Source organism: Bos indicus x Bos taurus, chromosome X (assembly GCF_003369695.1).
Source record: "Bos indicus x Bos taurus breed Angus x Brahman F1 hybrid chromosome X, Bos_hybrid_MaternalHap_v2.0, whole genome shotgun sequence".
NCBI lineage: Eukaryota > Metazoa > Chordata > Mammalia > Artiodactyla > Bovidae > Bos > Bos indicus x Bos taurus.
In genome coordinates this window covers 109,215,452-109,236,890 of record NC_040105.1, presented here as the reverse complement: position 1 = coordinate 109,236,890, position 21,439 = coordinate 109,215,452, and the positions used below count along the sequence as shown (strand labels likewise).

General features: G+C 43.9%; 2 protein-coding genes across 7 annotated transcripts; both read left to right on the top strand.

Moving 5' to 3' along the window:
* The first annotated feature begins 225 nt into the window (after positions 1 to 225).
* CMC4 (C-X9-C motif containing 4) lies at positions 226 to 11,737 on the top strand. 4 transcript variants are annotated; one of them, XM_027533841.1, is made up of 4 exons: positions 7,194 to 7,241; positions 7,346 to 7,386; positions 8,695 to 8,762; positions 11,375 to 11,737. In XM_027533841.1, exons 2-4 carry the CDS (start codon positions 7,367 to 7,369, stop codon positions 11,521 to 11,523), a joined length of 237 nt encoding a protein of 78 aa, XP_027389642.1. In that variant the 5' UTR covers positions 7,194 to 7,241; positions 7,346 to 7,366; the 3' UTR covers positions 11,524 to 11,737. The 4 variants fall into 4 exon arrangements, with proteins under 4 accessions (XP_027389644.1, XP_027389642.1, XP_027389640.1 ...); XM_027533843.1 differs by lacking the exons at positions 7,194 to 7,241; positions 7,346 to 7,386 and adding an exon at positions 226 to 614; XM_027533839.1 differs by lacking the exons at positions 7,194 to 7,241; positions 7,346 to 7,386 and adding an exon at positions 7,453 to 7,539.
* MTCP1 (mature T cell proliferation 1) lies at positions 527 to 11,737 on the top strand. 3 transcript variants are annotated; one of them, XR_003509636.1, is made up of 7 exons: positions 527 to 614; positions 6,670 to 6,821; positions 6,931 to 7,101; positions 7,190 to 7,241; positions 7,346 to 7,812; positions 8,695 to 8,762; positions 11,375 to 11,737. XR_003509636.1 is itself a non-coding variant. In XM_027533838.1 (6 exons), the coding sequence occupies exons 2-4, from the start codon at positions 6,717 to 6,719 to the stop codon at positions 7,235 to 7,237; spliced, it is 324 nt and encodes a 107-aa protein (XP_027389639.1). In that variant the 5' UTR covers positions 527 to 614; positions 6,670 to 6,716; the 3' UTR covers positions 7,238 to 7,241; positions 7,346 to 7,386; positions 8,695 to 8,761. The 3 variants fall into 3 exon arrangements, 1 of the variants encoding a protein (XP_027389639.1); XR_003509635.1 differs by having other exon boundaries at positions 7,346 to 8,762; XM_027533838.1 differs by lacking the exon at positions 11,375 to 11,737 and having other exon boundaries at positions 7,346 to 7,386; positions 8,695 to 8,761.
* Positions 11,738 to 21,439: the final 9,702 nt, after the last annotated feature.

Sequence of the window (21,439 nt, the reverse complement as noted above, 5' to 3'; positions counted from 1 at the left end):
CGGGCGGGCGCGCGGGGGCGGAGCTTGGGACGCGGGGGCGGGGCCGGCCCAGCGGTACCTGGGAAACGCCCGCCCCGGTTGAGGCAGGCGTGGCCGTTGGGGCGGAGGGCGGTGGCCGGCCGCGGGCAGGACGTGGGGCCGGGCTCGGGGGGCGGCAGGGAGGCGGCGCTGTCGGGCCGCGGGCGGACGTGGTGTGTGAGGAACGGGCGGACGGCCGGGCCAGCGCCTCCTGCTCGCCGGCGCCCATTTTGCCCGCCCGCCGAGAAGAGCCGTGCGCGGCCTACACGCTCCGGGGACCTCCCGCCAGCGGCATCGCTGCCCCCGCCGGCCTTCTCGCGCCCAGGGGACGCTCTTTGAAAACTGGGTCCCGAGTTAAGGTTTTCTTTTATTTTGTTTCCAAGTTAGGGGCCTTGAATTTGGGACCACTCTTTCATTGGACCACTTCCGGTAACCGGCCGGTAACTTCGGTTCGGTGACCTCGGCTCGGAATGCGCCTCGGCTCTCCCCGGGCTCACGTCCCGATCTCGGCTTGAGTGGCCCGGGGTGGGTGACCTGAAGTTGTAGCCTCGCTGCTCTTGAGGCGGATTAATTAGCCCAAGAAACACTATATTCATGTGAGTAACCTCTTGGCAGAAACAGTGCTACACTGTATCTGAAAAGTATCACTCCTAAGCTTGGTGGCTGCTACTTTCTCCGAAGGCTTTTAGGTATCTCTGTGTTCGATACAGGGAAAGGGAAAGGGGAATTCAAGTTTCGATTTGAGGTCAGATGTATCTCAGATCGCCGCAGATAACGCACGAGTTTCCTCAGCTCGCCTTGTCTCTGTGATATCAGACCCGGTGAAATTATACGTAAAAGTCATTTTCTTTGGAGGTGTGATAAACACGCCATAAGGGAAAGTACGCATCTCCCAACTGCCAAGGCTAGAAATTACACGCGGGTTCTTGAACGAGTCTAAATCAAAGACAATCTATGCCGTGCTGCCGCTACAGCCGGTCAGTGCCTGTTGGTTTGACCGGTTTCGTGTGTAGTCTGGGAGCCAGGCGAACAGGCCAGTACTGGAAAGGGAACACGCCCAGGGTGCTGCTGGAGGACGTGTTGATGCTTTGCTCTTCTCCCAAGTCAGTTCCAACCCCAATCTCCCCACAAATAGGGCCAACGTCCCGTGGAACATCTATGCCAGCAACCTCCATTGTTTACCTAAAGTTTAAGAATCATATTGCAGATCCTTCCACTATTCATTTTGCTAATGGTGAAGCAGGGGCGACATTTCAAGTGTGCGATTACATTCGACCTATCCGATTTTGCTCTTAAGCTTCGATTTTACAGCATATATTCTTTTCAATTGCTCTTCGCGGCTAGTGTGCCCTGCGCTGATGGTGCACGAATGGCTGTTATTATTGTTTTCTGATGGGACTTCTTCCGTTTATAACCACTTTTAGGCAGCACTAAAAGAGAAGAAAAACACCTTTTGTCTATGGTTGGTGTTCCTCAATCTCACATTCAACATTGACATTCTCTTTTATAATGCTCATGGGTGTATTAGACAGCTCTAAAGTTTAATTGGAGTAGAAAAAAAAAAAAACTACCGACATTTATGTCAAAGTTTATTATGTGCTAGACTACAAAGCATCTCTATGTCTCATATGTGTAAACTGCCCCAGTTGGAACCGGCGTCTGCAACTTCCTAGCTGTGTTACCTCATGCAAGTTAGCTAACTTCTCTGTGCCTTACTTCCGTCATCTTTAAGTGAAGGTAATCGTAGTATCTAATGAGTGATTGTGAAGCTGGCAAGGGTCAATATATATAAGACATGTAGAAACTGCTAAGTAAGTGCTGACAATCATGATCAATATGTTCTTTTATCATTTAACATTTTAGAAAGCTGGAGTGTAGACAGCTTAACTTATCCGAGGTCACAGAGCTAGTAAGTTGCAAAACCAGCATTCATATACAGGCCAGGCTGACTCCAGGGCTGGCATTCTTGATATTAATAACTTCACTCATTGTAATTAGATGAGTTTATTAATTCACTTCAAATAAAATAAGTGTATTCGACTGATTTATGTTTGAAAGCTGTTCAAACACCTGGAAGTTAAGCCAAATTGTAAATTTTTAAAAAGACACAATAATTCATTATATACATGAAAAATAATGGTTTTACTTACATACCTAAGGAAGTCCTTCTTTGTGATCTGTCATCTATTTAAAGTAGTTTACAAACCGCCTTACTAAGAAATAGTCTATCTAGGCCAGTGTGGTCCCTGGTCATATTCAGGTTACCATCAGGGTAACCCCCATGGGGGCAATCTTTCTTAGTGTATTCATGGGTATGCTCAGTCGTTCAGTCATGTCTGACTCTTTGTGACCCCATGGACTGTAGCCTGGCAGGCTCCTCAGCCCATGGAGTTTTCAAGGCAAGAATTCTAGAGTGGGTTGCCATGTCCTCCTCCAGGGGATCTTCCCCACCCAGGGATCAAACCCACGTCTCTTGCATCTCCTGCATTGGCAGGTGAATTCTTTACCACAAGTGCCACCAGGGAAGCCCTACATTCATGGGTAATAAAGGAATATAAACACTTTTTTTGGCCACACCGTGAGGCATGCAGGAACCTTTGTTCCCCAACCAGGGATGGAACCCGTGAGCCCTGAATTGGGAGCACAGACTTAACCACTAGACTGCCAGGGAAATCCCTGTAAACACTTTTTTGAGTCCACTTGAATTTGTATCTGGTAGTATACCTTGAGTTTAGTGCAACAGGGTTATATTCCATGTATTGTATTGCACTTTGTACCTAAGTTTATCTCGAGGTTTCAGAGATTCATCTTCGTTCACAGGGCCCTGAAGTTTATGCACAAGTGTCATATACAGAAGAATGTTCTCTAGTCAGATAAACTGGAGGGAATGTTAAAGTTTCGTGCCAGTATAACTTGCCAGAGCTTTTATTATCCTTAGGTGCTTTATGCTTCCCTAAGATTCCCAAACTTACTTGACCAAGAAAAAGTTAGGGGCCAGCGTTCCAAGGATCACCTCTAGGGAGACTGTGTTCCATTCATACAACCTGTGATTCTGGGGCTGCTAAGTTGCTTCAGTCGTGTCTGACTCTGTGCAACCCCATAGATGGCAGCCCACCAGGCTCCCCCGTCCCTGGGATTCTCCAGGCAAGAACACTGCAGTGGGTTGCCATTTCCTTCTCCAATGCATGAAAGTGAAAATGAAAGTGAAGTCGCTCAGTCGTGTCTGACTTTGGGCGACCCCATGGACTGCAGCCCACCAGGCTCCTCCGTCCATGGGATTTTCCAGGCAAGAGTACTGGAGTGGGGTGCCATTGCCTTCTCTGGTGATTCTGGGGGCTTTGCTCTTAATCCCTCTCACTGAGCCTTTGCATTTCTCAGCTGAGGTTCTTATTGATTTGCATTCACAGGGCAGCTTCTCAGTCCCTTGATCCCTGCAATTGCCTTCCACTGGGCCGTCACATGTCTCCGAGTGGGAGTCCAGGGCTGTATGTTGGGGCTTGTCCCCAGGCTCACCCCACTGATGCCCAGCATGTTGTCCTGTGGGTCACAGCAGTACACGTGGTGCCTTTCCTCTCAGAATATTTTGCAGAGGTTCACAGGCCTCTTGGTAGTGATTCTTCCTAACTTATACCATCCAATTGGTTGGCCCTCTATTCTGCTGGAAATATCTCCTTTCAAAGTCAGAGTAACCAGTAAATGTTTGCTTTTCCTTCAAAACATGTAAATGTCAGTGTGGCAGTCTGTTAGTTGTTGTCAGGGCCTACCTGTGAAGTTGAGATGGCTCTAAAACCCTCAACGCTGGGTTTCTACTTTAAAGGGGGGGGGGGGGCGGGGGAAACACACCAATTTCTTCTGTATCAAAATTCTGACTTGACTCTCTTTTTGACATTCCTATTTACTGTTTTTCTTTTCTTGGATCACTCCTTTCCAAAGCTGTGGGGTGGGGGACGGGGAAGAGAGGCAGAATAGTTGTGTCTGCGAAATGGAAAAAAAAGGCTTTGAACAAAATAATAGCTATCTAATCGACCCAGAGAATGAACCACTCTCTACCCATGTTTATATGGCCTTTTGTCTGTCTACTCAGCATACCATGTCCATCCACTCCCAGGAACACTGACTAGCATTTGAGGCTCACAGTGCCCCAGTACTGCCCAGTACTGTGTTATTCCTTCTGTCTAGTGCTTATAATACTATATCGGGGTGGGGCGGGGACAGGACTTGTGAAATAAGCAGAGCAAAATGCAAAGTGATTTATAATTAGTGGCCAAAATGTGATTTTAGACATAAATGTTCAGTAGTCATCAGAGGCAAGATGTTTTCATCAAGGAGGCAGACATGTACCCTCTGTGGTCATGGCACTGAGATAGGCAGAGAGGCCTGGGAAGCCATATTATAGGTGAGTGGACAGGGAGAATTCAAGGAGATCCAACCAGTCCATCCTAATGGAGATCAGTCCTGGCTGTTTATTGGAAGGACTGATGTTGAAGCTGAAACTCCAATACTTTGGCCACCTGAAGCAAAGAGCTGACTCGTTGGAAAAGACCCTGATGCTGGGAAAGATTGAGGGCAGGAGGAGAAGGGGACAACAGAGGATGAGATGGCTGGATGGCATCACCGACTCAATGGACATGAGTTTGGGTAAACTCCGGGAGTTGGTGATGGACAGGCAGGCCCGGTGTGCTGCCGTCCATGGGGTCGCAAAGAGTCAGACACAACTAAGCTGCTGAACTGAACTGGACAGGGAGAACATGGATACAGCACTGGACACAATGAATCTGGTATCGGGGTGAAGTTGGTCTCAAATAATAGTGGTAGTGGCACTGGTTGGCATTGGTGACAGGTGGGATGTACCCACTGAAGAAGAGGAGGAAGTCCAGGATAAGTCATAAGTTTTTAATCTGCAGGATCAGGAGAGGCTGTGTTGCCACTGAGAGAAATTGGGATTTGGTTAAGGAGAAGGCATTCTGCCTTTGATGAGTTTGAAATAAGAGAGCCATATAAGACAAAGGGCTTTCCTTGTAACTCAGTCAGTAAAGAATCTGCCTGCAATGCAGGAGCCCCAGGTTCGATCCCTGGGTTGGGAAGATCCCCTGGAGAAAGGCATGGTGACCCACTCCAATATCCTTGCCTGGGAAATCTCATGGACAGAGAAGCCTGATGGGCTGCAGTCCATGGGGTCACAAAGAGTCAGGCATGACTGAGCAACTAACACTTACTTATAAGACAAAAGGTATGATAGGCTCAGAATCAGGTCCACTCAGGGTACAATGGGCAAAGCAACCATGATGCTCTTAAATCATTCATGCCAATCAAACCATTTCCTCCCTCTCTCAAACATATTTCCACCTACCTTTCAGTGAAGGTAAACTAACAATGTTAAGGAAAAACAACAAATCAGACTCAGCTTGTTCTGGCAAAGGCTGGGTTCAGCTCAGTTAGTTCTCCTCTCGGACTTCACCCTGCATTCTGGCTTCTTGTTTGCTCTTGACAGTCTCATTTTGAGGGTTTAGCAACCTCCCAAGCCGTATTGCAGTCCCTCTCCTACCTAATGGTCAGCCAGTGGGAATAGAAGGCCTCTGTTTTTTTGTAGTGGATTCCCCAATGGCATGTCTGCACCCTGCCCAATGTAGACATCCAGGGAAGCCACCCCGTGATGCTGAAACTTGGCCCCCAAAGGTTCATTCCTGCAAAGTGCAGGTCGAGGTATTGTGAGACCCTGAAATCCGATCCAGAAGTGGGCAGAGGATCCTTACAGTAGAGCTGAGTTTGTGTTACGGAAGATTTGGCCCCAAAGGTGTGCTTCACTTACACCTCTCAAAGAGCAGGTGAGCTTTTCTGCTTTTCTGACTTGGGAAAACAGAATGTAAAGCCACCCGTCTGTGGGAAAATGGGCTTCTGTGACACCCCGAAGCATTAAAATGAAATGAGATGGGTAACCTCTTTTGCTGTCTCTCAACTCTTAATCATCACAATCCCAGACTGTCTTGGAACTGAAACATTCCATGATATGACCTTATATATTTTCACTAAAAAGAAAACTGCCTTTTGGAAATGCCAAAAGGTAATGCCAAGTAAGCTTTCTAAGAAAACTGCTTAACAGGTCGTTTGCCTTTTAAAACAAAATTCTGATTGCCATTTAGAAAGCCACACACATGATTACATGATTTGACCTGCACAGTCTTACCTTTTAAGATGGAAACTGCTTGGAAAGGGCTTTTACTTGGGGACAGATGGCATGCATGCATCTGTTCTACTGCTTTCCTGCCCCAATAAGTGTGTCCTTCTGTGCACTGCTGTGCATACTCCATGGCTCACTACATTTTGTCCGATGCTGTTTGCGGAATGCAAAGACTGCGAGACCACCCCCCCCAACCCCTGGCTTCCCATAGCGCTGTTCCTACATGCCCCCAGAACCCCTTCCCTCCCTGAGTTCTCGAGTGCTTCGCCGTCAGCAGCCTCACCCGAGGTTCTGCCCCAAGTTTCAAACCGGCCACGAGCTTCAGATGCCCCGGGTTCAGTGTAGACGGCGCAAGTAAGCGTCAAAGAGGTTGGCTTCTAGTTGGTGGTTGCTAGTACCAGGTCCCCTGGCTCATGGGTGTGTTCAATCCAAGGCCCAAAGTCACACCTGTGTCCTGTGCACGGGTGCTGCAGGCTTAGGTGGAGAAAAGCAGGGCTAGCATTGGACCCCAAAGCCCAGGATGGCAGGACAGGATGTGGGGGCCCCACCCGATCGCCTCTGGGTTCACCAAGAGGGTGTCTACCGCGACGAGTACCAGCGCACGTGGGTGGCCGTCCTGGAAGAGGTAATTGTTTCTCCTTTGCGGATTTCTTGATCGATTTTTTGCTTTCAAGTACATCCGTTGCACCATCCTGAAGTCTCTGGTTTTCTGTGTGATCGCTTCTCTCCACCAGGAGACGAGCTTCCTAAGGGCCCGAGTTCAGCAAGTTCAGGTTCCTTTAGGTGATGCAGCCAGGCCAAGTCACCTTCTCACCTCCCAGCTACCTCTCATGTGGCAACTCTACCCCGAGGAGCGCTACATGGACAACAACTCTCGCTTGTGGCAAATCCAGCATCATTTAATGGTAGGCCTGTTGCTTAATCATTTTTTTTTTTTCATTGTCCTGGGCCTCTTATGACAGAGTACTCTATAAACTTTTCTTTTTCTGGCAGGTCAGGGGCGTAGAGGAACTGTTGCTTAAGCTTTTGCCTGATGATTAACCGGGTACGTATTTTCTCTCTCTCCCTGTCCCTACCCTGCTGCTTCTTTTTCGCTCTGATCATGGTGATGTTAATGATCTTTTCTTTTCCACCCCTCCCCCCCACCAGGTGCTGGGATTCTAGGAAGAGATGCTCCACTGTTCTGTTCAGTAAATGACAATCACGACATTCACCACTGCAGTGCACCCACCTGTGGGCCTGGGGTGGGGGGGCGTGGGGTGAAAAACTGCTCAAGAACACAGAAGTTTAGAAAGGGCCATGAAGAACATGGAAAGTGGAACTGCAGAGGAAGGGTTATGCAGGTAGAAAGCAAGCCAACACAAGCATGTAGTTAGGATACGTAACTTGCCATTGACTCCTTTGGAAATTGCCATAGACCCGTTAATGGACATCATCCGCTGGACCTGGGATCTGATGAATCCCACAAAAGTCAGCACCTGCTACAGAACAGATGCCCCGATCACCAAGGACTTGGTACTGATTTAGAGAGAAGAGAGCAACTGCTAGCAGCATCAGCATCTCTTTGTCGCTAATTTGCCCTGCAGCAATTCACCTGCCTTTCCTTCTCCCATCCTGTAAATATCCTAGGTTTTGCGCCAGTGTTTCCCATCCCAGTACTGACCTAACTCAGATCTACTGAGAAGTTAGGGGGCTCTGAGGGGAAAAAAAGAGAAAAAGATTATTTGCATTCATGAAATAGCTACCAAGGCTCCTGGGCCTTTTTCCTTTCTGACATGGTGTCTTCACATTATTAGAAATTGCTGATCAGAATCAGGGGCATTTAAGTTTATTCTCTGGTTTCAAATATCTGAAGTTGGTTTCTGTAAGAACTCCACGAAAAATTTTAACTGCTTACCTAGCACCGTTCTCAGGAAGTAGTAATAGCACCGAATATTGCTGATTCACTACCTGATAAAGACATTTCCTGAGTTAAAATACTCATAGCACTTTATGTACGTTAAAAGTAAGGTTTTACTTGTTAAAAAATCTTGGGAATAATAGCTATCATGTGTTCAGTCCTTACTGCCTTCTATGCAGTTTATTGCCTTTATGACATTTAATCCTTCCATCAGTGCTTTCAGGTAGGTATGATCCCTATTTTGCACATCAATAATAAGGAAAAGGCTCAAGGAGTTAAATCATTTATAAAGGTGGTTCTGTAAGTCATAGAGCCGTCAGGTTGCAGCTTTGGCTTCTCTAGCCCAATGTTGGTTTACAGTGGTCAAGATGAGTTGAATTCAAGGGTTTTTTTTCCAAGCTATTTATATCTTCCAAACCAAATGGAATATTACACAAATACAGCATATTCATCCTCTGAACGGGAAGAACGTTGTAGTGTAATTGTTTTCCAGCAATTGTAAGAGCATACTGCTTGTCTCAGAAGAAAATTCCATCTAGAGGGGCTTTAAAGTCTTTATGTATAAAAAACAAAATAAAAATCATTTTTCTTATTTTAGTTTTCTGGATATGCCGCAGAAGGATCCGTGCCAGAAACAAGCCTGTGAAATACAGAAATGTTTACAAGGTAGTACGTTAAATGCTTTTTCTATGTTTCCACTTTATCTGTGAACTAACAAGAAACCAAGTGTTCTTTTTATCATCAGACAATACTAACTCCACTCAGAATATAATATTTCTGTAATTAATTTATCCTCTTTTCCTCATTATATCACCAAAGATGGCAGAAAATAAAGCAAAGATGGCAGAAAATAAGTAATGTGACCTAAGCTTAGGGTTAACAAATCCTGGTTGTACATTTAGAATCACCTGGAGAACTTCAAAAACTTGCCTAGAACAATTAAATCACACTCTCTGCAGCTGGGGTCTGGGTAGGACTCAATCGAAATCATTAACCAGGTGATTTTAATACACAGCCAGAGTTGAGAATCACTAAGATGAGCAAAGTCCTTTTTAAAAAAGACTAGTTTTAAATGTGGAGAAGGCAATGGCAACCCACTCCAGTACTCTTGCCTGGAAAATCCCATGGACGGAGGAGCCTGGTGGGCTGCAGTCCATGGGGTCGCACAGAGTCGGACACGACTGAGCAACTTCACTTTCATTTTCACTTTCATGCATTGGAGAAGGAAATGGCAACCCACTCCAGTATTCTTGCCTGGAGAATCCCAGGGACTGGGGACCCTGGTGGGCTGCCGTCTATGGGGTCGTGCAGAGTCGGACACGACTGAAGCGACTTAGCAGCAGCAGCAGCAGTTCTAAATGGGTTGGTCATACTTTACCAACTCACTTTGGTGGCCGACAACTCACTTTTTAAGAGCAGTCAAGTTAGAAGGTGTGGGGGTGAAAATACAATTGGGATTCAGCAACTAACTCTTAAAGGCAAAAGTTAATTTCAGCTAAAGCATATTTGATATGATTTGTCCATTTTGTTGGACCAAATACTAGAGAATTTTAGTTTTTTTAAATCAGCCAATGATTACTAGCAGAAAGCTACAAGGCTATCTGAATTTGAAAACTGATTTTTTTGATCATTTTTTTCCCATTATTAAAGTAATAGACATGGATGCCCACAAAAACATAAAAATGAAAGAAGAGAAAATGTTCAGAATTCACCCAAAGACTCACCACCAAAGAAAACCCTTGTTTGTGTATTTCCATTGACCTTTAACTTTGATTCTTGGACTTTTCCATTTATGATGCAAGCAATATTTTTTAAATCTTTTAATCTGAAATGTTAATGGAAAATAAGAATGCCATTTTATTCATCCTTTTCTTTCCCTTCTCCAAATTGATGAAAAAGGACGGGGAATTCCCTGGCAGTCCAGTAGTTAGGACTCCATGCTTTCACTACCATGGGCCCAGGTCATCCACCACCTGCCTGCAAAGAATGCTCTTCACAATTTCTTCTCCCAGATAAATTCTTAGGTGATTCTGATTCTTTCCTGATTTAAATTAGCATCATATGGCTAAAGGAGAACACACATCAAGTTAGAGCTGGTTACACCCCCTTGCTACAGTGAGAGCCGGAAGGACTGAAATAGAGACCACTAAATACTCAGTGTATGACAATCGCAACTGAAAGGGCTTTAAATAACATTGACTTAATCCTTTCACCCGTGAGATGGATATAAGCTTTGTAACTTGTCCAGGGTCACAGAACTAGTAAGGGGCACAGTGATGATTGGAACTCCTTTGGTCTGGGTCCAAACCTGGACTTAGCCACCCAACCGTACTCTTGCTAATCAGAATTGTCTTTCCTATCCCAGACTAACTCCCATGCATCCTATTTTAGTAATAGGGAACTCAAATCGACTACAGCTTACCTAGAACCTTTAGATAAAGTCCTCCTAGACTTAGGGTCTATCTTTGGGGCAAATGTTTTATATAAAGGACCTAACAGGAAACATTTTAGGCTTTGGAGGTCAGGAGGTCTTTGGGTAGGTGTATGTGGCTGTGGGTGTGGGTGAGTGTGGGTGTGTGTTTACAACCTTCTATAAAAACCATTCTTAGCTCATGCATGGGAAGTCGTTTCAGTCATGTCTGACTCTGTGCAACCCATTGGACTATAGCCCACCAGGCTCCTCTGTCCATGGGATTCTCCAGGCAAGAATACTAGAGTGGGTTGCCATGCCCTTCCCCAGGGGATCTTCCCAACCCAGGGATCGAACCTGCATCTCTCATGTCTACTGCATTGGCTGGTGGGTTCTTTACCACTAGTGCCACCTGGGAACCCCCCAAATAAATTTATTCTTAGCTCAGCTGTTAAAAAGGCTGAAGCTGCAGTTTCTCAACCCCTAATGCAAAGGTTTGTTTGGGAACATCCAGCAGCCACCTTAAACTGAGTGCAAACTAATGTGCAAGGGATGAGTGACTCCTCCCTAAAAAAAGAGGAGGTTAGAAACCACTGCCCTAGAAAAAGGCACATAAGTAATCAGCCTTAAAGAAAAGGAAATTAGATGTGAAAATATCTTCTGAGCACTTTGTAAATCATACTTTTCTTCCTTATTAAGCTGTCGATGGGTCTCTAAATCAGAAAGAATTCAGTGGATGTGGTTACATCCTCTTTCTTCCATGTCTGTAGGCACATTAAGGTGAAAAGGACTGGGAAGTTCAGGTCTCAACGTCCCTGTGCCTGAGTTCTATAAGATCATGACTAGGGTCTGCCTGTCTGTTTTTCAGCCAACAACTACATGGAATCTAAGTGTCAGGCTGTCATCGAAGAACTGCGTAAGTGTTGTGCTCGATATCCCAAGGGAAGATCTCTCATCTGCTCAGGATTTGAGAAAGAAGAGGAAGAAAAGCAGACACTGAAGTGCACACCACAGTAAAGTTCTGCCGAGAACCAAAACGCTGCTCTACGTTTCCACCATGCGGGTTTTATTTATCCTCCTGACTCTTTCTTCAGGCCAGGTAGCAGCAAATATCCAATGAAAAAGTCAACTATAAAAGTTAATATGCCATCTATGCAGAACAAATATAAATATATTGAACAAATGTGTAGAATGGGATAAAACAGCTGCTAAAATAAATCTTTTCAGTGAACATTTTTGGTTTGATATATGTGATGTTTTGCTTTCTTGTTACTAAAGGCAGACTTGACTGCTTGTTTGAAAGGTGATAATGGAGGGTCAAGTGTCAGTAGAAAAGCAGGCAAGCTGGGGAGGAGGTAGACTCTTGTCCTCACTCCAATTCTGAAGATTCTGATCAGCCATGACAGTTTTTAAAGGGAAAAGGGGGAAGAATCTCAGGGAATCATTTAAGCAGGAGGTTGGCTTCTGCATCCTTCTCCTTTGTGTGCAGACTAGCTGACTCTTCAGATGTTATCTTATTGGCAGGATTACTTATGGGGGCTACTGGGGGTGGAGGCCTACCTACTTCTGTCTAGGAAAAGAATCAACAAGTTAGGCGAGGCATGGCGTGCATTCAGGACACATAAGTCAGGAGTTTGCTTAAATTGCCTGGTGATTCATTCCTATGATCAGGTTCTTTTAAGGTTACAGGGGAACCAGAAATGGGCAAATAGGAAAAGGGCAAAAGAGCTGCTTTCTTTATAACAAAATATATATTTGGTCTTTATCTCCATTCTTTGCACTGTGCTCCTAAAACTCTTAGAATTTCCTAAGTGATAAGTGCAATCAGGGAAAGAAAAGAGAAACTAAGGAGCCTCTTGATGAGGGTGAAAGAGGAGAGTGAAAAGGCTGGCTTAAAACTCAACATTCAAAAAACTAAAATCATGGCATCCAGACCCAACATTTCATGGCAAAGAGATGGGGAAAAAGTGGAAACAGTGACAGATTTTCTTTTCTTGGGCTCCAAAGTCACTGAGGACAGTACTGCAGCCATGAAATTAAAGGACACTTGCTCTTTGCAAGAAAAGCTATGACAAACCTAGACAGTGTATCAAAAAGCAGGGACGTCACTTTGCCAACAAAGCTGCGTATAGTCAAAGCTATGGTTTTTCCAGTAATCATGTACAGATGTGAGAGTTGGACCGTAAAGAAGGCTGAGCACTGAAGATGATGCTTTCATACTGTGGTGCTGGAGAAGACTCTTGAGAGTTCCTTGGACTGCAAAGGGATCAAATCAGTCCATCCTAAAGGAAATCAACCCTGAATATGCATTGGAAGGACTGATGCTGAAGCTCCAATACTTTGGCCATCTGATGCAAAGAGCTGACTCATTGGAAAGACTGAGGGCAGGAGGAGATGAGGGCAACAGAGGATGAGATGGCTGGATGGCATCACTAACTCAATGAACATGAGTTTCAGCAAACTCTGGAAGACACACACCAGGGAATCCTGGCGTGCTGCAGTTGGAGCACACCAGTTGGAGAAGGAAATGGCAACCCACTCCAGTATTCTTGCCTGGAGAATCCCAGGGATGGGGGAGCCTGGTGGGCTGCCGTCTATGGGGTCACACAGAGTTGGACACGACTGAAGCGACTTAGCAGCAGCAGCAGCAGATAACTTTAGGATAGGGGCTGGTTGCCAGGGGAACCATGCTGCAATGTTAGAGGGTTGTAACTTTCAGTTTCCACCCCCACCCTGACCTCTGAGGAGGGAATATGGGTGAGAGGCTGAATAAGACTAAGTTCAGTCACCAATGACCAATGATTTGGTCAATTGTGACTTGTCACAATCAATGGTGATCTTGGTGACTTGTTAAAAGATCACAGAAAGACTTCCCTGGTGGCGCAGTGGATAAGAATCCACCTGCCAATGCAGGAGATGCAGATTCAAGCCCTGATTCAGGAAGATCCCACATGCTGAGGAGCAACTAAGTCCATGTACCACAACTGCTGAAGCCTGAGTGCCCTAGAGCCTGTGTCCCATGAGAGAAGCCACCACAATGAGAAACTCATGCACTGCAGCTAGAGAGTAGCCCCTGCTTGCCGCAACTAGAGAAAAGCCCATGCAACAATGAAGACCCAGCACAACTTAAATGAATAAATAATTTACCAAAAAAAAATCACCGAAAAATAACAAAGTCAATTAATCATCAAAGTAGTAATTAATGATCCCTGGTGGCTCAGACGGTAAAGCGTCTGTCTATAATGTGGGAGACCCGGGTTCAATCCCTGGGTTGGGGAGATCCCCTGGAGAAGGAAATGGCAATCCACTCCAGGACTATTTCCTGGAAAATCCCATGGACAGAGGAGCCTGGTAGGCTACAGTCCATGGGGTCGCAAAGAGTCGGACACGACTGAGCAACTTCACTATCACTATAGTAATTAATGAACGTTTTTTGCACACACACCAAAAAGACAGTTTGTAAACACAGAGCACTTAAACCAAAACATGGGATGAGGCCCAGGGGTGTACTGTTATAAAATAGTTTACATAGCATGACAGCAGTGACTGTTTTTGCTTCGCAGTGACTGCTTATGTTATTAGAATTTTCCTAAACGGTAGGGAATTGGTCAGTGGTTACCTCATATCAGCCTTGGAAAACAGTTCAGCTTTGTCTTAACGATTTTCAGAAGCATAAGCAAGAAATGACCTAGGTCAGATTAGTCTCCCAAAGTTAAATTAAGCCTTGCTTGTGTGACTAAACTGGTTTTGTCTGCTCAAGGAGTTTTCAAGGCTAGTCTCAGTTTCTCCTTCTTATTTCTTTAATTTTTATTGAAGTATGGTTGATTTACAATGTGTTAATTTCTGTGATACAGCAAACTGATTCAGATATACACATATATATATTTTTTCATATTCTTTTCCTTTATGGTTTATCACAGGATACTGAATATAGTTCCCTGTGCTATACATTAGGACCTTGTTGTTTATCCATCATAAATATAATAGTTTTGCATCTACCGAGTCCCAAACTCCCAGTCTCATCCCCCACCCTTGGCAACCTCAGGTCTGTTCTCTGTGTCCATGAGTCTCCTGCTTTGCAGATAGGTTCCTCTGTGCCATATTTTAGATTCTACATATAAGTGATATCATATGGTGTTTGTCTTTTCCTGACTTTCTTCACTTAGTATGATAATCTCTAGGTTCATCCACGTTGCTACAAATGGCAAAATTCCATTTCTTTTTATTGCTGAGTAGTAAGTAGTCCACTGCGTAAGTATCACATCTTTATCCATTCAGTGGATGTTTAGATTGTTTCCATGTCTTGGCTATTATGAATAGTGCTGCTATGAACATAGGGGTACATGTATCTTTTCAAATTAGAGTTGTCATATTTTTCGGATATATGCCCAAGAGTGTTGCTGGATCATATGGTAGCTCTATTGTTAGTTTTTTGAGGAACCTCCATACTGTTTTCCATAGCAGCTGTACCAACTTTCATTCCACCAACAGTATAGGAGGGCTCTCACTCCCTTTTCTCCACACGCTCTCCAGCATTTGTTATTTGTGACTTTTTTTTTTTTTTTTTTTTTGCCACACTGTACGACTTACAGGATCTTAGTTCCCCAACCAGGGGTTGAACCCATTCCCTTAAGTGTGGAGTCCTAACCACTGGGATGCCAGGGAATTCCCTGTTATTTGTAGGCTTTTTAATGATGGCCACTCTGACTGATGTGAGGTGGTACCTTATGGTAGTTTTGATTGGCATTTCTCTAATAATTAGCAATGTTGATCATCTTTTCTTATCATGTTTTCATGTGCCTATTGCCCATCTGTATGTCTTCTTTGGAGAAATGTCTATTTAGATCTTCTCCCCATTTTTCAACTGGGACATTGGTTTTTTTCTTATTGAGTTGTATGAACTCTTTGTATATTCTGGAAATTAAGCCCTTGTTTGGTTGCACCATTTTCAAATATTTTCTCCCAGTCTGTAAGTTGTGTTTTCATTTTGTTTGTGGTTTCCTTTGCTGTGCAAAACCTTACAAGTTTCATTAGGTCCCACTGTTTATTTTTGCTTTTATTTCTTTTGCCTTGGGAGACTGACCTAAGAAAACATTGAAATAATTAATGTCAGAGAATGTTTTGCCTATGAGCTCTTCTAGGAGTTCTATGGTGTCATGTTTTATGTTTAAGTATTAAGCCATTTTGAATTTATTTTTATATATGGTGAGAGGATGTGTTCCAACTTCATTGATTTACATGTGGCTGTTCAGCTTTCCCAGCACCACTTCCTGAAGAAACTGTCTTTTCCACATTGTGTATTCTTACCTCCTTTGTTGAAGATTAATTGACCATTAGGGCTTCTCAGGTGGCTGAGTGGTAAAGAATCCACCTGCCAATGCAAGAGACACAGGAGACCTGGGTTTGATCCCTGGGTTGGGAAGATCTGCTGGAGAAGGAAATGGCAACCTACTCCAGTATGCTTGCCTGGAGAATCCCATGGACAGAGGAGCCTGGCAGGCTGTGTAGTCCATGGGGTCACAAAGAGTCAGACACGACTAAGTGACTGAGTACACATTTTACACGATTGACCACAGGTGTATAGGTTTTTTTATGGGCTCTCTATTCTGTTCCATTGATCTATATGTCTGTTTTTGTGTCAATATCATGCTATTTTGACTACTGTAGCTTTGTAATACTGTCTCAAGTTTGGGAGGGCTATGCCTCCTGCTTGGTTTTTTTTTGTTTGTTTGTTTAGGATTGCTTTGGTAATTCTGGGTCTTTTATGGTTCCAAATGAATTTTAAGATTATTTGTTCTAGTTTTGTGAAAAATATAATGGGTAATTTGTTTGATAGTGATCACATTAAATCTGTAGATTCCTTTGGGTAGTATGGCCATTTTAACAATATTAATTCTTTCAATCCAAGAGCATGGGATATCTTTCTATTTCCTTGAATCATCTTCAATTTCCTCTGTTAATATTTTTTTGTGCTAAGTTACTTCAGTTGTGTCCAACTCTTTGTGACCCTATGAACTGTAGCCCACCAGGCTCTTCTGTCCATGGGATTCTCCAGGCAAGAGTACTCGAGTTGGTTGCCACGCCCTCCTCCAGGGGACCTTCTGGACCCAGGGATCGAACCCACGTCTCCTATGGCTCCTGCATTGCAGGGGAATTCTTTATCACTGAGCCACCAGGGAAGTGGAACTAAAAGAATGTTCTTTTAGTTCTCAGCATATATCTTTCACCTACTTGGTCAGGTTTATTCCTAAGTATTTTTTAAATGTAATTTTAAAACAGATTGTTTACCTTCCCTTTCTGATATTTCATTGTTAGTGTAAAGAAATGCAAACAATTTCTCCCCCGCAACCCGCCCCACCCCGCTCCCTCCTCCACTCCCTGCAACTGATTTCTGTATGTTAATCTTAAATCCTGCTGCTGCTGCTAAGTCGCTTCAGTCATGTCCGACTCTGTGCGACCCCATAGACAGCAGCCCACCAGGCTCCACCATCCCTGGGATTCTCCAGGCAAGAACACTGGAGTGGGTTGCCATTTCCTTCTCCAAATCCTGCTGCTATGCTGCTATGTCACTTCAGTCGTGTCCGACTCTGTGTGACCCCATAGACGGCAGCCCACCAGGCTCCCCCGTCGCTGGGATTCTCCAGGCAAGAACACTGGAGTGGGCTGCCATTTCCTTCTCCAATGCATGAAAGTGAAAAGTGAAAGTGAAGTCACTCAGTCGTGTCTGACTCTGTGTGACCCCATGGACTGCAGCCTACCAGGCTCCTCTGCCCATGGGATTTTCCAGGCAAGAGTACTGGAGTGGGGTGCCATTGCCTTCTCCCCAAATCCTGCTACCTTGCTGAATTTGTTGATCAGTTCTAGTAGTTTTTGTGTGGAGTCTTTAGGGTTTTCTGCATATATATATATATATCATGTCACCTGTATACAATGGCAGTTTTACCCATTTCCCTACCAATTTGAATACTTTTTCTTTCTCTTATCTGATTGCTGTGGCTAGGAATTCAAATATAATGTTGAGAGAAGTAAGAGGGTTTCCTTGTCTTGTTTCAAATTTTAGTGGGAAGGCTTTCAGCTTTTCACCACTGAGTATTAGATTAGCTGTGGGTTTGTCACAAATAGCTTTTATTATGTTGAGGTATGTTCCCTCTATACCCACATTGGTAAGAGTTTTAATCATAAATGGATGTTGAATTTTATTTCATTTTTTTCTGCATCTATTGAGATGATCATGTGGTTTTTGTCCTTTGTTGACGTGTTATATCACACTGATTTGTGCATACTGAACCATCTTTGTGACCCTGGGATGAATCCAACTTGGTCATGGTGTATGATATTTCTTTTTGTGTTGCTGGATTCAGTTAGCTAATACTTCATTGAGAATTTTTGCATCTATATTCATCAAAGATATTGGACTGACTGTTTCTTTTTTGGTAGTGTCTTTGTCTCGTTTCAGTATCAGGTGATGGTGGCTTCATAAAATGATTTTGGAAGGGTTCCATCCTCTTATCTTTTGGAAAACTTTGAGAAGGATCAGTATAAGAGCTTCTTTGCATATTTGGTAGAACTCACCTATGAAGCCATCTGGTCCTGAACTTTTGTTTGTAGGGAGTGTTTTGGATTTGTTTTTATTATAGATTCTATTTCATTTCTGATGATTGGTCTTTTCAAGTTGTCTTTTTTTCTATTTCTTCTTGATTCAGTTTTGGTGGGCTGTATGTTTCTAAAAAATTGTCCATTTCATCTAGGTTGTCAAATTCATTGGCATATAATTGCTCATAGTATTTTCTTATGGGTTTTTTTTTTTTTTTTTTTTTTTTTTTTTTGTATTTCTGCAGTATGAGTTATCGGAGAAGGTAATGGCACCCCACTCCAGTACTCTTGCCTGGAAAATCCCATGGATGGAGGAGCCTGGTGGGCTACAGTCCATGGGGTCGCTAAGAGTCTGACATGACTGAGAGACTTCACTTTCACTTTTCACTTTCCTGCATTGGAGAAGGAAATGGCAACCCACTCCAGTGTTCTTGCCTGGAGAATCCCAGGGACGGAGGAGCCTGGTGGGCTGCCATCTATGGGGTCGCACAGAGTCGGACACGACTGAAGCAACTTAGCAGCAGCAGCAGTAGCAGGGTTTATCTGGAGAAGGCAATGGCACCCCACTCCAGTACTCTTGCCTGGAAAATCCCATGGATGAAGGATCCTGAAGGGCTACAGTCCATGGGGTCTCGAAGAGTCAGACATGACTGAGCGACTTCACTTTCACTTTTCACTTTCCTGCATTGGAGAAGGAAATGGCAACTCACTCCAGTGTTCTTGCCTGGAGAATCCCAGGGACGGGAGAGCCTGGTGGGCTACCGTCTATGGGGTTGCACAGAGTCGGACACGACTGAAGCGACTAAGCAGCAGCAGCAGCAGTATGAGTTATATAGTTTTTCCTCTTTCATTTCTTATTTTGTCTATTTATTTTCTCTCTTCTTGATGAGCTTGGTCAGAGGTTTGTCAATTTTCTATACCCTTTCAAAGAACCAATTCTTGGTTTTATTGACTTTTTAAATTTTGAAATCTTTATTTCCTCTCTGATCTTTATTATCTCCTTCCTTATGCTGACTTTAGGTTTTGTTTTTTCTTTTTCTAAGTCTTTTAGGTGGTGAGTTCTGTTGTTTGAGATTTTTCTTGTTTTTAAAGAAGACCTGTACTACTATGAACTTCCCTGTAAGAATGCTTTTGCTATATCCCATAGATTTTGTATGGCTATGTTTTCATGGTTATTTGCCTCGAGGAATTTTTAATTTCTTCTTTGATTTCATTGTTGATCCATTGGTTTTTTAGTATCATGTTGTTTAGCCTCCATGTAGTCATTTTTTACTCATTTCCTTTTCTGTGGTTGATTTCTAGTTTCATGCCATTGTCGTTAGAAAAGATAATTTCTATCTCTTAAATTTATTGAGGCTTGTTTTGTGCCCTAGTTTTTGGTCAGTCCTAGAGAATGTTCCATGTGCACTTGAGAAGAATGTGTATTCTGGGTTTTTTTGGATGTAATGTCCTGAAAATATAAATTGAGTGTGACTGTTCTGTTGTTATCATTTAGGAATCTCTGTTGCCTTATTGATTTTCTGTCTCAAAGATGTGCCCATTGATGTGAGTGGGGTGCTAAAGTCTCCTACTATCATAGCAATGAGAAGCCTGTGCACCATAATGAAGAGCAGCCCCTGCTCACAGCAATTAGAGAAAGCCCATGTGCAGTAATGAAGACTCAGCACAACTAAAAATAAATACATAAATTATTTTAAAACTCCTATATATACCCAATATCAGTCAGTTTAGTCACTTTGACTAGACTGACCTTTGTTGGCAAAGTAATGTATCTGCTTTTTAATATGTTATTTAGGTTGGTCATAGCTTTTCTTTTCCTAAAGGAAATCATTCCTAAATATTCATTGCAAAGACTGATGCTGAAACTGAAGTTCCAACACTTTGACCACCTGATGCAAAGAACTGACTCATTGGAAAAGACCCTGATGCTGGAAAACATTGAAGGCAGGAGAAGGGGACGACAGAGGATGAGATGGTTGGATGGCATCACCAACTCAATGGACATAAGGATGAGCAAGCTCCGGGAGCTGGTGATGGACAGGGAAGCCTGGCATGCTGCAGTCCGTGGGTTGACAAAGTCAGACACAACTGAGCGACTAAACTGACTGATATTGGGTATATATAAGAGCTTGTAAATAATTTATGTATTTATTTTTAGTTGTGCTGAATCTTCATTACTGCACATGGACTTTTTCTAGTTGCTGAGAGCAGGGGCTACTTTTCATTGTGGTACACGGGATTCTCATTGCTATGGCTTCTCTTGCTGAAGAGCACTGGCTCTAGTCACATGGGTTTCAGCAGTTGTAGTATGCAGGCTCCATAGTTGCAGCTCTTGGGCTCCAGAGTGCAGGCTCAGTAGTTAAGGACCATGGGCTTTGTTGCTCTGCAGCATGTCGAATATTCCTGGACCAGGCATCAAACCTGTGTCCCCCACATTGGCAGGTAGATTCCTATCCTGGACCACCAGGGAAGTCCATGTGTTTTTTAACACTGTGTAATGAAGCCTCCTTAAAAACTCAAAAGGATGGGGTTCAGAGAGCTTCCTTGTTGAACCAGAATGCATCCACATGCCAGGAGGGAACACACTGCAGTTCTGTGGGGACAGAAGCTCTTGTGTGTCAGAGCTGGCTCGGACCTCACCCTGGTACCTCTTCACCTGGCTGCTTGTCCATCTATATCCTTTATAATAAACTGGTGAGCACTGAAGTGAAATGTCCCCCAAGCTCTGTGAGCTGCTCTATAAATTTGTTGAACCCAAGGAGGTATTGTTGGGAACCTCAGATGTGCAGCTAGTTGATCAGAAGCAGAGGGTGACAACCAGGGTTTGGAATAGGCATCTGAACAAGTGGGTGCAGTTTTGTGGGATTGAGCCTGTCACCTGTGTGACTCCATGGCCAATAATTGAGCCATGTATCCTTCCAGATGCCAATCAGAACACCTCTTTCCACTTCTGTGTTCCCCCATTGTAAGTGCCTAGTCAGAAGAAGCCACTTCAAATTTGTTCAGTGACTCTTATGAGAGAACTGGAGGGAACAGTTCATTGGAAACCAGGCAGACAGAACTAGAAGTCTTAAGTGGTTTACCTACACTGTATGGCCTTATAATCAAAACATATTCCAGTGGATACTGATGGTTTTAACATAAGGCTATTGAAGGAAGCCTGTTGACAATTAACTTCATGCAGTGGTTGAGGGGGGAGCAGTATTGAACAGGCCATTTGCTTTCCTCAGGTCCTAGAAACATCATCCCTCTACCATCCCCCCCGCAAAAGGAAAACAATGACTTTTTAAGCAAAAGCTTAGTCCATTCAGGCTGCTGTAACAAAAGACCATAGACTGGG

Bases quoted from the DNA above. Each gene is read 5' to 3' on its own strand.
- CMC4 (XM_027533839.1), top strand. From the start codon at position 7,496: ATGAAGAACATGGAAAGTGGAACTGCAGAGGAAGGGTTATGCAG. The intron at 7,540-8,694 runs GTAGAAAGCAAG...TTCTTATTTTAG, and splicing joins GCAGAGGAAGGGTTATGCAG to TTTTCTGGATATGCCGCAGA. The intron at 8,763-11,374 runs GTAGTACGTTAA...TCTGTTTTTCAG, and splicing joins AATACAGAAATGTTTACAAG to CCAACAACTACATGGAATCT.
- MTCP1 (XM_027533838.1), top strand. From the start codon at position 6,717: ATGGCAGGACAGGATGTGGGGGCCCCACCCGATCGCCTCTGGGTTCAC. The intron at 6,822-6,930 runs GTAATTGTTTCT...TCTCTCCACCAG, and splicing joins GGGTGGCCGTCCTGGAAGAG to GAGACGAGCTTCCTAAGGGC. The intron at 7,102-7,189 runs GTAGGCCTGTTG...TTTTTCTGGCAG, and splicing joins AAATCCAGCATCATTTAATG to GTCAGGGGCGTAGAGGAACT.